The sequence below is a fragment of the Labrus mixtus genome, chromosome 21 (assembly GCF_963584025.1).
Source record: "Labrus mixtus chromosome 21, fLabMix1.1, whole genome shotgun sequence".
NCBI classification, from domain to species: Eukaryota; Metazoa; Chordata; class Actinopteri; order Labriformes; family Labridae; genus Labrus; species Labrus mixtus.
In genome coordinates, this window is record NC_083632.1 from 13,022,060 (window position 1) to 13,038,388 (window position 16,329).

Below are 16,329 nucleotides of genomic sequence, written 5' to 3' on the forward strand. Positions count from 1 at the left end.
AACAATCCTGCTATTGACCCCCCTGCTCTCAGGTGGGCGCAACAGGTAAGTAAAAACAAAACTGCGAACACACTGGATCAACAAACCGAAATCAATCACACAAACCTACCATGATCCATGAGCCGAGTTTTCAGTTTCACTCGGCAGGTTGGTAGGAGCTCCTAATTCTTTACACTTTATATTCACCAAGCCATGTAGCGACTTGTTCATTTATCTTAATCACTCTATGTTGGAAAATATCATTAGAGGAGCTAAAGTAGACGTTCAATAAAACTTGACTAGTCCGTCTTTCAGGTAAATGGTTTGCCCGTACGGTTTCCCGGGCAACCGTCCGTTATGCCATATATGTTCCCCCGGCACAAGGAGAGAGAGAATAGTTCCGAGCGACGCTAGTTTCTTTTAGACACATTTTATTCATAGTGGCCTGATGTCAGTGTTAGATAGTCGTTATTAAACGCAAGAAATGTGTCCTGAATTTGTATCAACTGATTGGTTTTATTATATATTTAATTTATATATTTTGAAATTAGGAAAAAAAAGTGTTTGTCATGATAAGAATTATATCTTTTAACCTATTAAAGTAGTGAATAGTTTAACATTTTAATTTCAATGCGAAAATTCTACATTCACATATCCAAGTAGGCCACAAAGAAACCCCACGTATGATAACGCACAATAGAAATCAGACAATATTTTCTACAGAAACTGAAATAAAAGCAGTCAGACAGTATCAATCAATCAATCTTTATTTGTGTAGGGCCCATTCCTAAAAAAAAATGTTACACAAAGAAACTTTACAAAAGAGCTTGTAGAATACCTTACTAGTTGTTATATTATATTACAAAAGAGCAGATAAAACACCTTACTCTTTGTTATATTATGTTACAAAAGAGCAGGTAGAAGATATTACTCTTTGTTATTACCCAACATTAATCCATCATGAGCACAGCAGCAACAGTGCCCCAACCCTAAACCAGTAGAAATGTGCTAGACCTAAATGTATTTGTTTCTTGTAAGGTTAAGACTACAATCTCAGTGTCTTCGTTTTTGGTTTAAAATGTTTGTATTTAAGCGTTTAAATTGTTTACAATATAATGATAATAGAAGAAACTGGCTCCAATGTGATATAAACTCTTAGTCATTGACTAAACTTGAATTTCGCTTCCAAAAAGTTTGTAACATACTTACGCAGCTATGTACATTTGGTTGCTTAATGATGAAATAGGACGCACATCAGTTTGATTTGGCGGAGGGGCGTGGTCTCCTTTGCGCGCCGCCGTCTGATAAAGGCAGGAGGAAAGCGCGCACCCGCGAGTTGTGTAGAAGCGCTTCTGAAGAGGGAGGCATCATCTCACCAGGTAACGTCACTTAATTTTGTATTTTTCCCCTTTTCTTCACTTGAGGGTTTTTTGTCTGAGTTCTGACGTTTCGGAATGAATTTGTATTTTTTATTTTATTAAAACTGCTTAGCCTGCAGGCCAAGGTGTAGGGTAACAGGTGGGCTAAATATAAGCAGGCTAAAGATGATCAATTAGAATGAATTTGAGTGTAAACTGAGAGTAAAGGAGAGGTGTTTGTGATGCTTAGCCCCGGGATAGTCTCAGTTGTTATAGTATTTAACACGTTGGACCGGTCAGATCAGGATCAGGTCTGTGGGGATGCACATTAGAGACCCACGCCTCACTCCTCACGTAGGCAGCTGGGTCTCTTGGTTCTTTCCGTTATCCACTCCTGTCAAGTGTACGGCATAGAAAAAACTTCACATTGCAGCTGTTATCTAAATAGGACATTACGACGGATATATTACTCACTTACAGAGGAAACAATGGCTCCAGATGGAAAAAGACTTCGACTATGCTGCGCATTAAACGGACGATCTTCATTTCCTAACGGCGATCATTGTGGTGTATTAGTTACATAATGGAAAAAGTAAAGAAAATGTAACACTGAAAGTCTTATGCCAGCTAAAAAAAAAAGACAACAAAACGAGCTCAGAGGATAAAATAAGAAAACTTCTGGGAGCGGATGTTATTTGGCAGACAGAGCGCTGCCTCTTTTCCTGATTCAGAGATGCATGATGAAGTCTGAACGTGATGCAACAAGCGCTGAAAGTTTGAAGTAGGATGGTTGCTGCTGGATGTGACGCAGAAGTCACACTGCCTACGTGCGCTGCGCTGCATCCACGAGACGACGATGATGTCACGACTATAAGCTATACGTCATCTTTCTCTACCAAAACATGCAAATGTGTACAATTACATATAAAAATAATTCATCCTGGGAAATCGGTTATGGGCCGGAATAACTCTCATGTAGGCTATTCTTGACGCAACCAGGCAACTGCAGGATATCCTGCTCTGAATACTGAGAAAGTGTCATGATTTGGTTTTGTATTTGAGTTTCCCCGTTTCATCCCTGTGTTGCTTGTTTCACTTGTGTGTTAACGTTTCCTAGTGTTCATGGTTTCCTTGTTTTGTCTTCAGTGTTTTCTGTTTTATTTTGTCATTTATTATCCTCGTGTATTGTTCTAGTGTGTTTTGTTAGACTCGTGAGTTCTGTGTGTCTTTAGTGTTTCATCATTTATTTTGTATTGTCCTCAGTGTTTCTGGTCTTGTGTTTCTCCCTGTCTTGTTGCCCTGCTTGTCCTCACCTGTGTCTTGTTAGTCTCACCTGTGTTTGATTGCCCCTGTGTCTATTTAGTCTCTTGTGTTCCTTCCCTCATGTTGTCAGTTCATTGTATGTTGTAAGTAGCCAGTGTTGATTGTTGTATGTTGCAGTGTCAGTTTTTGCTCGTGCTCCTGTGTGGCTCCCTGTTTTTGATCCCTGTGTTTTTTTGTTGTTGAACTTTTGGAAGTGAGTTTTTGTTTGCCTTTGGCCTTTTTGATTATTAAATAATTTTAGTTAATTCTGCACGTGGGTCCAGTTCCTGATTTTCCACACCCGTGATAGAAAGAAGCTTTGTTATTGAAGTGAAATTTCTATCTTCATTACTTGACATGATGTTTATTACTTATGCTTCATCAAACTTTAAACACATTATGTGATGGTTTTAAAGCAGCCACAATCATGTTTAAATGAACCGTATCATTTGTTTTAATGCAGCAGGTTCAGAAACAGCAAACTCGGGAAATGCGGTGAGATAGCTAATAAAGAGAGACATGGGAACAAAAGCAGTAAGACAATACAAAATATTTTCAGTATTTTTATTTGTCATATACACAACAACATCCTCAACAAAGGTTTGGCCTATAGCCACCAAGTCACCGAGTTATAAATATTACCTGCAACAATTCCTTTAGTTGTTGAAACAGATGTAGAAAAACGTTCTTCGGTGTTTCCTAATATAAAAAAAATAATATCCTCAAATGTATTACTTTGTCAACAACCAAAACATATTTGACATCACAGAGGAGGAAAAACAAAAACCCAGAATACTTCACATTTAAACAAATCTTGATGTTCGCGTAAATGTTTCCTGAGACGTTCCTGTATGAAATTATTTCAAGCAAAACATTTAATAATGTGCAGAATAGCATCACAGCTGAGCATACATAGTTTCAAATATTTGTGGTATGTGTTTTTTTTTAAAACCAAAGTACTGGTTATTACTCAAGAGTTACCTTTTCATAATAAAATCTGAAGGTTCAGCCCCCAGGTTGTTTGATGCACATTTAGACTCTAAATTCATCTAAAAACTGTTTTGTATCATAACATGGGTAGTTGAATTGCACTTACTCAACAGTTTAGTAAAATAATAATGTATAAAAGTGTATGAGAAAAATATTGTTTATGGAACTGTTAGTAAACACAGCAGCGAAAAAAAGGTCCAGTTGTGTGTGTGTGTGTGTGTGTGTGTGTGTGTGTGTGTGTGTGTGTGTGTGTGTGTGTGTGTGTGTGTGTGTGCGTGTGTGTGTGCGCACGTCGAGGAGGAAGCTTTATCTGTCCTGACAGGTTGTCAACAATGACTCAGCCACAGCAGACAAGATGTTTTTATATCAACACCCTTAACCAAAATAAACACAATACATGCCCAAGCTCTCAAACACAGTGGCTAAAAATAGAATCGATCCGACATAAAAATAAAACAGAGGCTTTTCAAAGACACGTTAACATTTCAATTGCAATCAAAAGACAACAAAAAGGCAATAAAAGCTCAAAGTAGTCAGATTAAATGATTGGCATGGATCTTTATTATTGAGAAGCTTCAGTAAACAATGACACGTCCGATGACTCACAAGTAAATCAGAGAAGATTTCAGGCCTGGGACTAATTAGTTCGTTATAGTGAAGTAATAGGATTTTAAAACCTATTCTCTGACTCACAGGATGCCAGTGCAGTGATTAAAGAAGCGGTACAAAGTGCTCCACTTTCTGTTATGTGTGCTGTTCATAGACTATGGATGTAGTCTCAGTGATGTCACCCGTTAGTTTATGAAGAGGCAGGTATGAAGCCCAACAGTGGCGGTCGCCAAATTGGGAATGCTAACGTTACTTTTGATCGATCTGGTAGTATAGTATGCAATATTTTAAACATTAATAAAGCAGCATATCAAATATTTGCTAACTAAGTATATTGCTGAGTTATGACTTTAAAAAAAGAGTGAAGTCAAACTCTCTCTCTGTTCTCAGTTCTGTGTTCACACTAATGAGAACGCGTGTTCTTAAGCTTGCTTATGTGTCACGTAGAGGCTCAAACATGTTTCCTTTTGCGTGAATGGCGGTAGTCCGTTGTTATGATACGAGAAGACCATTTTCACATCGCTGTCGCTCACCTCTCGTATTATAGGTAGCCTACTAATGGAGAATAATGTCTGATTAAAAAGTTGAAAATGGCGCTGGCGTTGTCAGCCCTTGGTCTTCTAGTGGAAAAAGAAAAGAAGAGGCGGAGGAGACAAATAAGGAGAAACCGCACTAATGGGTGAAAGCATGGATACTACAGCGGCATGCTCAAGGGGCTTTCCTGAACCTGTGTCGAGAGCTGGAGAGAAATGAAACCTCCTAACAGCCAATCAGAGAGATCCCTTTAACATGTCTAATCGGCTGAAAAAATGACAACAGGTAGCGACAGAGCCGGACACACCGCAAAAACAAGGGCGACGATCGCTCACTAACGGTCCAACTAGGACCGACGGCAGACGATCCTCTAGGCTAAAGGCCATGACGGCCTTTAGTCTCGCCGCTTGATGGGAAAGAGAGACAGCCCCACCCACACAGGGACACTGTTAGTAGAGGCATACTGGCAAAGTTTCTTCTTCTTGAGTAAAACTAAAGGACAACCAACAGCGGATCTTTCTAAATACTTTACTAAGAAATAAAAACTGAATCCTATTTGGGTTGCCTTTTAGAAAAGATTAGTCTTACGAAATCTGCGTCAACTACTGCACAGGCAGTGTGCTGTGGGACAGAGAAGGTATGGCCAATAAAAGGTTTTGTTTTGGTTGGAGAGACTGGAACTAAAGTGCAACATCTACTGGACATCTACTCTGAAAGTTGCATATTATACCTCTAGATAGATATAGATACACACATTTATTTAATTTATCCCTTAAATGCAGTTATCATACACTTGTGGAAAAGATATACAGTATAAGGCAAGGCAAGATGGTCACTCAACTGGAAAGTTGTAATCCATATAGCACACTCTGCTGGTGAAAGAGAACTGCTAGTGTAATACAAATACAAATTAAATGCTATTTGGCCGGTGAATAAATCTAGTTATATTGGCGCATAGCTGTGATAGTCAGATATGCGCCGATACAGATAGTCACTTGATATTCTAATATCTGCCGATATTAATCGGCTGGCCAATTAAATGGTCAGGCTCTAAACATGTCTAGCTTGATTTGGTAGATGTACGAGTCAAGAAAGTTAGGTAATCACTTACATTTCTTCCTTTTTGGCGTTTCAACAAATTCCAAGTTTTCTATTTTTTTGCAATGTGAAGAGCACTTATAAAGCACTTATAACAGACTTTAATCTGTTATGTAGAGTTGTGTGTCATCTGCATAAGGTGAGATGTACCTCGTTGAATATTCTGTTTGATATCTATGTTTTCATGAGCACAGTCAAGAGCATGAAGTGCCAATGGGCAAGACTACAGTGTATAATAATTTAATCCACCTGAACCATTTAAACTACACACTAAAGGATACGTTTGTGTTTATGTAGCACTCTGTTTACAGCCACTGACCTCAGCACAGCAGCAGAGAGCATCATGGGAGGAGCAGTTGTTGATGACGCACCTCCTGGGGTGAAGGCACCAGATGGAGGCTGGGGTTGGGCGGTGTTGGTCGGCTGCTTCGTCATCACCGGTTTCTCCTACGCTTTCCCAAAGGCTGTCAGCGTCTTTTTCAAGGAGCTGATCCGAGAGTTTGATGTCGGCTACAGCGACACCGCCTGGATCTCATCCATACTGCTCGCCATGCTGTATGGCACAGGTAGACAAAAAACACCTCACACGAGTCTAAAATCGATTTAGTTTTAGCATTGAAATGCCAAATACAGATCTACATGTTTACTTTCTGTGTTGTCTCAGGTCCTCTGTGCAGCGTGCTGGTGAACAGATACGGCTGCCGGCCGGTGATGATGGTTGGAGGTGTCTTAGCTTCACTGGGAATGACTCTGGCCTCTTTCTCCACCAGCATCATCCACATCTATCTCTGCACCGGAGTGATCACAGGTAGTGACAACATACACAGAAAATATCAACATATGGAAAGGACACCTTTAAAAGTAACACGCATCCACATCTTTGTCAAACCTCTTTAGAATACGGAGCGACAGCATTGATGAAACCGCAGCTTTTATTTTAGACATGAGGTTTAAAATATTTGCAGCAAATACTGAAGTGCTTTAAACCTACATTCTTTCTAAGGGCCAGCAGTGGGGCAACTCCACAGGATGTAAACAAGCAGGAACCTTCAGTTATAAGAAAAAAACCCAATACAGAATCTGAAAAACTGCAGTTCCTTAAGTGTCCACTTGAGGCTGGCTAAGAAAGACAAACCCCATTATATGCACGAGGTAGTGTTTTATAATTTGGTGCTCTTCACTCCTTAAACAACAATCAAATGCAGTCCAAGATTCCTTCTTGTCTGGCCCTCTGCTCAGTCAATTTATTTTTTATTCTTCTTGATCCAAGGCCTTTTAGTCTTTAAACCTCTGCCCTCATGTCTGTACTGAGATAATAAGCTCAAACTGGTAACAGGAGAAGTTTGCTTCAATACTTTCTGCCTGAAAGACATGCCACACTTCTCTCGGGGGATCCCACTCGCTTGAACCACAAATTACAATGTTTAAGGTCAAGCATTCAGGGCACCGAGGGGTGAGGGAAGAGGCACCGTTCTCCACATTTGTCTCATCTAAGGAATATTTTAAGCTGTCATTTTAAGTACAAGAGTTGGACAATGTTGCCAACAGAAGTCTGAGGCAATGCAGACCAAAAAATATAGAAAAAATGCAAAGTTAGTCTTTTTTATGCCTTTTTAGATACAAAGACATTTAGATCGCTGACAAAAAAAAGGAGTATGTGCAAAGTAAAAAAATTCAGTGACATTTTTCTCGTCTGTTCAGGTCTGGGTCTGGCACTGAACTTTCAGCCGTCTCTCATCATGCTGAATCGATACTTCAGCGAGAAACGTCCTCTGGCTAACGGCCTGGCGGCAGCAGGAAGTCCTGTGGCTCTGTGCTGCCTCTCCCCTCTGGGACAGGTTCTCCAGTATCAGTACGGCTGGAGGGGGGGGTTCCTCATACTGGGAGGGATGCTGCTCAACTGCTGTGCCTGTGCTGCCCTCATGAGGCCCTTGTTACCCCCTAAGAAGCCACAAGAGCTGGAGATGAGCGAACCCACAGCTGCAGAGGAGGAGAAGAAGCCCCAGACGAAGAAGAAGTTGTTGGACTTCAGCGTGTTTAATGACAGAGGATTTCTCATCTATACCATCGCAGCGTCCATCATGGTTCTGGGCTTGTTTGTGCCCCCTGTGTTTGTGGTCAACTACGCTAAAGCCCTCGGCAACGAGGACACCAAGTCTGCGTTGCTGCTCACCATCTTAGGATTTGTTGATATGTTTGCTCGACCCACGTGTGGACTCATAGCAGGCATGAAGTGGGTACGGCCAAGATGTGTCTACCTCTTCAGCTTTGCTATCATCTTCAATGGATGCACCGACCTCATAGGATCACAGGTAACTCGACTCACACCACAACGAAAAAACCCTAGAAAGAGTATTTTCTGTCACTCAAAACTAGAAACCAAGTCATACAGGTCCAAGAGCTGCACCTCTCCAATGGTTTCTCACTCTATTTTTTTAAGTGAGACATGGAGTAAGTCCCCATAAGTGTTCTTTTTGCTACTCACAGACTCAAAATGTTACTTGAAATCTACAGAGGTAGACCTTTAAGCAAAGGTAAGATACCAGAAACATTTGATGTCACTCATTGTAACAAAATAAAAAATCCTGTTCAAAAAAGAATTGGTTCATCTTAAATTGAGCAATAAAACTACTTCTATTTCAAAACTAAATACTCACCACTTAAGGTACAGAAATACTTATGTATTGTTGCCAGTTTCTAAATTTTGACCCCCTTTTCAGAAACGTTGACCGTTTGGTTTGAGTGTCTATCGCTTGCTTGTTCGTTTTTTTAACCTAAACTTATCATCATTGGCGGGCCTTTTGATTTGTACTTTGAAGCCAATATTGTCTGACTGTGTATAACAATGCCAGGGCCTGCAACAAACTTTTTTCAGTCAGCTCCAAATGCTGATCTAAGCCAGGCCTAGGAGGCAAATGTTGGCCAGGAGGCTAGCGTTTACCCTACTCATCCACAATAAATAACATCTGGGGAGGGCCCATTTACCGGGCTTTTCAGGGACTCAGCCATCTTTGTGGGCGGACCTGCTGAAGGCTCACTAAAACACAAACAAACCCATCAAGGCATCGAGGCTGTAAACCACTGACTGCCATGTTCTGCAAGATAAAACTTTTTTTGTTTCAATTAAGTTTGGTGGCTTTAAAGAGAGTAAAGTAACGGCTCTTTTTGCAGGGTTTTAAAAAAAGGGATCTTACCCCTTAAAAAAATATCTACCATTGAAATGACTCATTGAAATGACTCATTTCATAACGTTGTGCAAAAGTTAAAAGGCGTGTTTACTTACCATTACAGCTTGATATATGGCTGCAGCTGATGCACTCTATACATATATATGACAATAGGGCCAGGTTTTAAATACCAGAATTCTCCTTGAAATGTCTGTTATCTCTCCTGAACAACGTGCTCTGTGTCATCACCTGGGCCTCCCCTTTAAACGTGTCCTCATGTGCAGAAATCTCCCTCCTCTTCCTGCAGGCGACCGACTACACAGGTCTGGTGATTTTCTGTATCTTCTTCGGCATGTCCTACGGCATGGTGGGAGCGCTGCAGTTCGAGGTCCTCATGGCTATTGTCGGGACGGAGAAGTTTTCCAGCGCCATCGGCCTGGTGCTGCTTATGGAGGCCATCGCTGTACTTGTGGGACCCCCTGGAGCAGGTCAGAGCATGAAAGGAACAAATGTGAAATATCTGTATACATCAGCTGCGTTGATTGACTTTTTTACGTTTTAGTTTTTTCATTTCTTTGCCTGTTTCTTATATTTTTAAAAGGTTTGAAGTGCACAAATATACCCCTTTTTCTGGTCACATGAATTTAAATGTATGATATAAACCCCTTGTATTTCTCCTGTCTCACAAAAAAATGCCCTTGCCAAATTTTGTACATATAGATTGATACTGAAGTCAGAAATTAAAGGCAAAAATAGTTTGAATTCTCATCAGTCGAAAAAGTAAAACAAATCAGTGGCTACAAACCAAGAAGACAATAATTAATCACAGATAAGCTTCTTTAAAAGAATATGAAAGCCGTAAGGCACATATAGAGAGCTCATTAAAGTCTGTGTGTGGGTGTGGTAGAAACCTGTAAGAAACCCCAACCAGCAGACGTAGAAAAGGTAAAACTAAACTACCGAAGAAATCAAAATATCAGAGTGCAAACTATAAATGAGGTAAATGTAGTTAAACAAGAGAAAACAAAACTTTAAACATAGTAAATTATTTTCACATATGAAGGAATGACTAAAAGTGTATGTGTGAATGCAAACTGACACTTTTTTTCTCCAGCCAGTAAAATGTTTTCATGAAGTTGGGCCGAGCTGATGTGTGAACACAGCAGGATATATTCTGGAAAATTCACTGCAATCAAACAAGCAGAAGGGGTTGATCGCTTTATATCATGTGATCAGTGTGCAACCAATGAGTGACCTGTATGCAGGTTATGAAGCTGTTTTTATTCAAATCACTATGTATCCATAAGGCACTTCACTTGTGTAAACCGAGCAGACAAACAAACCGCCTCAAAACATATCTCCATTATAGTGCAGTATGTTCTTTTCCACTTCTTTGTTGATACTGTGAATACATCAAATTACTGCAGCATCGACATAAAGGCAAAAAACTGTTATTATAGTTTTGGAATCTGTCACTTTTATACATCTCGTCCTGACCATTTAAAGAGACTTACTCTTACTGAACCAGACTGTCAGATTGTTATGTTTTTGAAGCCTTGGGTCAATTATCAGTTAATGAGACGCAATTAAATATAATCATAAACAGTACAACCAGAGTTAGACGTCTTCGATGTGCCTGGTTGTGTTTTATGAAGCTGTTAACCTTTAATGTGTGTACAGCGACAGTGGAGAAGTGACAGAAACAAACAAAGAGATTGAGGATACTAAAAGTTCACGTCTGGATTTAAGCAGTTGTTCAGGGTAACAGTCTTAAACCCAAATCCATGAGGAGGCCCGAGTTGACTCTTTTTTTGATCACATTAGATCCCTTTAAGTCACGTAAGCTTTGACTGCATCCCAAATCCCCCACTTTGCCCTGACCCCCCCTCTCTGTGCACTTCTGTGAGAGTCTGGGTGTTGGTTTCTTTTAGTGATAGTGGTCGTCTAAACGTCCAAAGTGAGTATTTTCAGATGAAGATACCACACATTGTGGTAGAAAACATGGACCTGATGGGGTTATTTTTTGGGCCATTCAGCCTTCATTGGATAGAGCAGCTGAAGAGAGACAGTAAACGCAGGGAGGAGATAGTGGGCCATGACATGCAGCAAAGGGCTGAATTTTGATTTGAACCCAAAGTGCATGCATAGAGGACTTTAGCCTCTGTACATGGGGCGCGCATCATATCCTCTAGGCCAACTGGTGGGCATGGGACCCAAAAGTGGGTCACAGAGCTGTTTTCACCGGGTCCCAGTGTATGTCTGGAAAAAAAAATTGTTACAATTGACTTAGCAGATGCTTATATCCAAAGCTACGTACATCAGAGAGTTAAGTTCAACACTAATCCATTCATACACCGTCACTGAGGCAGCGGGAGCAATGCAGGGTTGAGTGTCTTGCCCAAGGACACATCGGACATGTTGTTCAGCTGGGGATCGAACCTTCGACCTTCCGGTTGAGAGGCAACAACCCTACCAATTGAGCCACAGCCGCTCCCAAAGTGTGTCAAAAAGTTATGAATCGCTTTTTAAAATGTGTTTGTATTGTTCCGTTTCCTTGTTTGTGAATTCTGAGGTCCAAACTGCACCGTTGTTCATTGGACAAATCTGATTGGGTGGTTGAGATTTTTCATGAAGGAGTTGGTGGTGGGTTCTGAGGCTGGACCAGTTGAGAACCCCTCACTGCTCTGGCTATCAGGCGTCCAACCTGATGCAGTTTAACATTTAACATAGCGAACATTGTGGGGAAGCCCGCATATATGCAAATAATCAAACAAAAAAAAAATCCATTAGAATATCTTTGCATTTCTAACATGCAAAGAAATATATTTTTTGACTGTGAAAAAGAAGCATTTCTGGGCGCCGATGCCCTAGCGGTTAGGTTGCGCCCCATGTAAGGAGGCTATTGTTCTCCAAAAGGACAGCACAGGTTCAAATCTGACCTGCGGCTCCTTTACAGCAAGCCGTAAGTTTTTGTTATTTGGCAACACCAAATGTTCAGAAGCCAGGAAATGATGTTGAAATGATTAGAGCAGATGCAAGATGACTTACACAATTCATCTCACAAGAAAGCCAGCCCTGGATTTTATTTATTTTTTTATTTTTTTTAAGATTTATTTTTGGGCTTTTTTGTGTCTTTAATGGATAGATAGGACAGTGGATAGAGTCGGAAATCAGGGAGAGAGAGAAAGAAGCCACAGGTGGGATGTGAACCCATCAATGGATCCTACAATGGATGGGAAGCTGAAAAGGCTGTAAAATGTTTAAACTGGTAAATTAGCTCTTGATACTAAAGCTTGAAGCTTGAATCATGAAATGAAATGTTGATGTTTCAGAAATCATTCATACCTTCCCTCTTTAACTCTTGCACATCAGCTAATAGAATGTATTTAGCTGGAAGCGAACATATGGTAACTGGCTTCCATACGTTCAGGCTGGAAACACGTTAATTTCTGCTGTAACATTTTACAACAATGGAGGTTACCGCTTGATCATCCCCCCTCTCTCTCCCCTTCTCCATCCACTATCCCATAGATAAAGTAGATTCCCATAAAAATTGAATTTTAACCACGAACACAACCATCGGATATAAAAATAGCATTTGATCTTTCCAACTTCAGTGTGATGTCAGAGGGAAAATGCAGAAGTGTGAATATTGAGAATATTGGCCTTCAAAACCGTCTTCATACTGTCGTCAATGACAAAGATATGACGACACAGACGAGCCACGAGATGAAGCTTTCTGGCAAAAAGAACAAACACAGATTAAAAGTGTATCGGCTGATGACAATTTGCTGCCATTCTTCTCAGTGTCCCTGTTGCTGTGCTGTAAATCGCTTTTTTCATGCTTAAAGAGAACATAAATATTCTTCTACTCTCCACCAGGTCGCCTCTTGGACGCCACCAATAAGTACATGTACGTCTTTCTGTTGGCGGGCTGCGAGGTCGTGCTGTCGGCCATCGTCATCGCTTTGGGAAACTTCTTCTGCATCAGAAAGAAACAGGAAGATCCCGAGGCAAAGATGGAGATGGCTGTGAGCGCCGCAGAGAGGTATGGACTGAACCCCGGAGTGGAGAAAGAGGAGGATGAGGGAGGAGAAGAGGAGCAGAAGGGAAAGGAGAACGGGAATATCAGTGGTGAGAAAGTGTGCAAGGATGCGGTGATGGTGAAGGAGAACGGGAAGAGGGTTGAAGAGGAAAACACAACTATATGAAGAGTTGGAGTAGCAGAAATGAGACTGTGCATCAAGAGGACAACAAACAAAGGAAAGAGGAGGATCTGTGGCAAAGAGACGGACGAAGGAGCGGCACAGAGGAAGGGGAACAAAGTCGGGTTTCATATGAGGGATTCAAAAAGGCAGAGAGGGTATTAACAAATTGTTTCACATGAATCAGTTATTTTCATAGACTGTACATAAGCTGTTAGCATCCATCTGTGGACTCTTATTTAGAAGCCCCGTCAGCATCTTTAAATTTGGAGCCAGGAGTCACCAAATGAAGACAAGAGAGTGAAGATGCCAAATAATCACTGTTAGCATGGTTAGCAAGATGCGTCCATAATTTACAGGAAATGTTAAGTTAATAGGGACACTAATCATATCTAGTAAAAAAAGAATTGGAAAGCTGTCTCCCCAATGCATCTTTTAGTTAAACACAGAGACTGTAACAAAAGAAAGACGACACAAATGCGCGACGGAAATAAAGCCGAAACATTTGGATCTCCCCCTAATGAGTTCAGTTATTACAGATCAATCAATTTTTATTTGTATAGCGTCAACTCATAACAAGTGTTATCTCGAGACACTTTACAAGAAGCAGGTAAAAGACCTTACTTATTGCTATATTACAAAGATCTGGCCTATCCATCATGAGCACTTTAGCAAAGCAGCAAAAGTTACAGTGGTAAGAAAAAACTGTCTTATTAAAAGGCAGAAATCTTCGGCCGGATCCCCGGCTCATGACGAAACAGTCTTCACAGGCCTAGACTGCGCCGGGCTTGGAAAGGGATAGGGAGAGAGATGGGATAAGATGCAGGAAGAGGGATAGAGAGCGGCATCAAGACAAATGATACTATTATCGTACTTAAACATTTTGTGGACATTTTTATTTCTTGGGTATTTTTACCATTTTTATAATTTTTGCTGCTGATGCTACAGACGGAGACGTCTTCTACTTCTTATATACAGTCTGTGAAAAATACACCATGTAGATGTTTGTACATTACTGTGATCTTGAAGGAGTTTATCAACGAGTGACGGTACAGTCTACATGCTGCAATAATTCTTTTGGGCATGGAAATGCACCACATCACTGGAAACATACCAGCTCCTCGTGTTGAATACCTTCTCTATAACGCTGCCTAGAACAAAGATAGAGTTTGAGTTTTGTGCACTTTTAAGTATTTTTATTTCTCGGACAGATTTTATGTTTTCTAATTAGGACTCTTGCTATTCTACTTTCCAAGAAAAATATCTCAAACATACCTCCTGACTACATTTTCTTTTCAACAATATCGCGGATAATTTCCACCATGTCTGCCTTCTCACTTTAAATAATCAGGCATGGTACAAGACAGCCCTTCCAAAAGGGGGCGGGGTCACAGCTCATTTACATTTAAAGGTACAGACACAGAAACAGCTTGTTCTGAGCAGGGCTGAAATAGAGGGGTTTATAGGCATGATCAAATACAGGATCAGAGTGGATTTAGAACAAGACACTTCACACACACATTTTGGAGAGCTCTGAGACTAAACTTGTCCAAAAGGAGATTGATATATGACCTTATGGTGTCTATTTTTTTCGGAGGCTGGCTAGATGTTTAGAAAATAGCAATATCAGATTTTTAATCTTAGAAACACAAACGATACAGATACCTGTTTCGATACCCCGACAACAGAAACACAAGTCCTAATCACCCGATATTGGGTAATGTCTTCTTTTTAATTACCAAAAACTGCAAGTAATCTCCTGCACGCTGTCTCAATCGCACAAGTACGAAACACTGCCAACGAATTTGTACAATTTAGACAGCTTTCTCTTTCGCTTGTGGAAGCTTTTGGTTAAAAACACGGCTGAAGATCTGCAGTTATTTTAAAGCTTTACGGTTCTTCACGATACTGTCGATGAATAAAATAATGTAGGCTGTAATGTTTTAAAACATTCAGAATCAAAAAGTATTACCGTAGCAAACATCTTTCCAACCTTCGTAAGGAAGTCATTCTGTTAGACTCCAACTTCATCATGCACATCATGACAACTCACTCACTGAGAGAGTAAGTGGACCCCCGTACTCATCACAACTCTGTTATTGGTTGATCTTTTTCTTTATTTATTGCAAATATTTATTGATATTTTATGTAACAAGTGGATGAAAACTTGCTTTCAACTTTGTGATAGTTTGGGGACACAACCAAATTCTTGGACCAAAGTGAGAGCTGTAACTACAAACATGAAGAGAAAGGATCTATGAGTATGAAAATGTGACCAACAGGGAGACATTACAGACACATTTTAATTTCTAGAATAAAGTCTCAAAGTGTATGAAATAAAGTAACAGAACACAAGATTTTGTTGTCGTTCTTTAATCTATTAAACATTATTCAGGACATTTCTACTTTATGGATAATTCAGATTTCTTAAAAAAAATACAAACTGTAAAGTCAAATTCGGACCTCATTCTGGATAATTGGATCACATACACCTCAATATTTTCTGTTAAAACGCTTTTGTTGCAGTTGCTTCATCATTACAAAAAGTCAGATTCTTTATGAAGGCTTTAAATAAGATCATTTTGAAAATGGTTGTCACTTTATATACTTGAATGCCTTGATTGTGTTTATTGTATCACTTTCTCCAATTTCATGAAAACAATCAAAAATCTATTTTGTTGATGTTTGCTGTGTGCTACTTTTATGTGACTTCCTCCAAGTGAGGTGATTGATAAGTCAGGTCACTGGATTACACTTTGTTAATCTGGCTGCAGCAGTGCATACTCGGCTGCTGAATGTACTGATTGTCTTGTTTTGTCTCGACTGCTCTGTTGAACATCCGCTGAATGTTTCCCTGAAATCTGCCGTTATGCATTGAAATGATGCGAGATGCTGTGATCTACTGTATGTACTTTATGCCTTCTGTGCGTCTGATCTCTACAGACCTTCAGCAGAGCAAAAAACACTTGCTTGGGTGAAGAAATGCAATTTTCTTTTTTGAGTGACATTAAACACAACCAATAAATATATTTATATCTCCTGTTGAAGAAATTTAGAAAATACATTTTTGTGTCTCGTCATTCTTGT

The 16,329-nt window shown here is 40.1% G+C and overlaps 2 protein-coding genes across 5 annotated transcripts in view; one reads left to right on the plus strand and one right to left on the minus strand.

Annotated features, from left to right (window-relative positions):
- The window catches only part of ccdc57 (coiled-coil domain containing 57), a 38,134-nt gene extending 37,815 nt beyond the window's left edge, over positions 1 to 319 (minus strand). For all 4 annotated transcript variants that reach the window (XM_061028362.1, XM_061028361.1, XM_061028360.1 and 1 more), the window contains exon 1: positions 110 to 319. In XM_061028362.1, coding sequence (XP_060884345.1) covers positions 110 to 112 — 3 coding nt within the window. In that variant the 5' untranslated portion in view covers positions 113 to 319. The remainder of the gene's footprint in view (positions 1 to 109) is intronic.
- A 937-nt stretch (positions 320 to 1,256) lies between these two features.
- Positions 1,257 to 16,306, plus strand: slc16a3b (solute carrier family 16 member 3b). The gene is made up of 6 exons (XM_061028880.1): positions 1,257 to 1,358; positions 6,168 to 6,436; positions 6,535 to 6,678; positions 7,572 to 8,182; positions 9,345 to 9,525; positions 12,920 to 16,306. Exons 2-6 carry the CDS (start codon positions 6,214 to 6,216, stop codon positions 13,246 to 13,248), a joined length of 1,488 nt encoding a protein of 495 aa, XP_060884863.1. The 5' UTR covers positions 1,257 to 1,358; positions 6,168 to 6,213; the 3' UTR covers positions 13,249 to 16,306.
- The last annotated feature ends 23 nt before the right edge of the window (positions 16,307 to 16,329 follow it).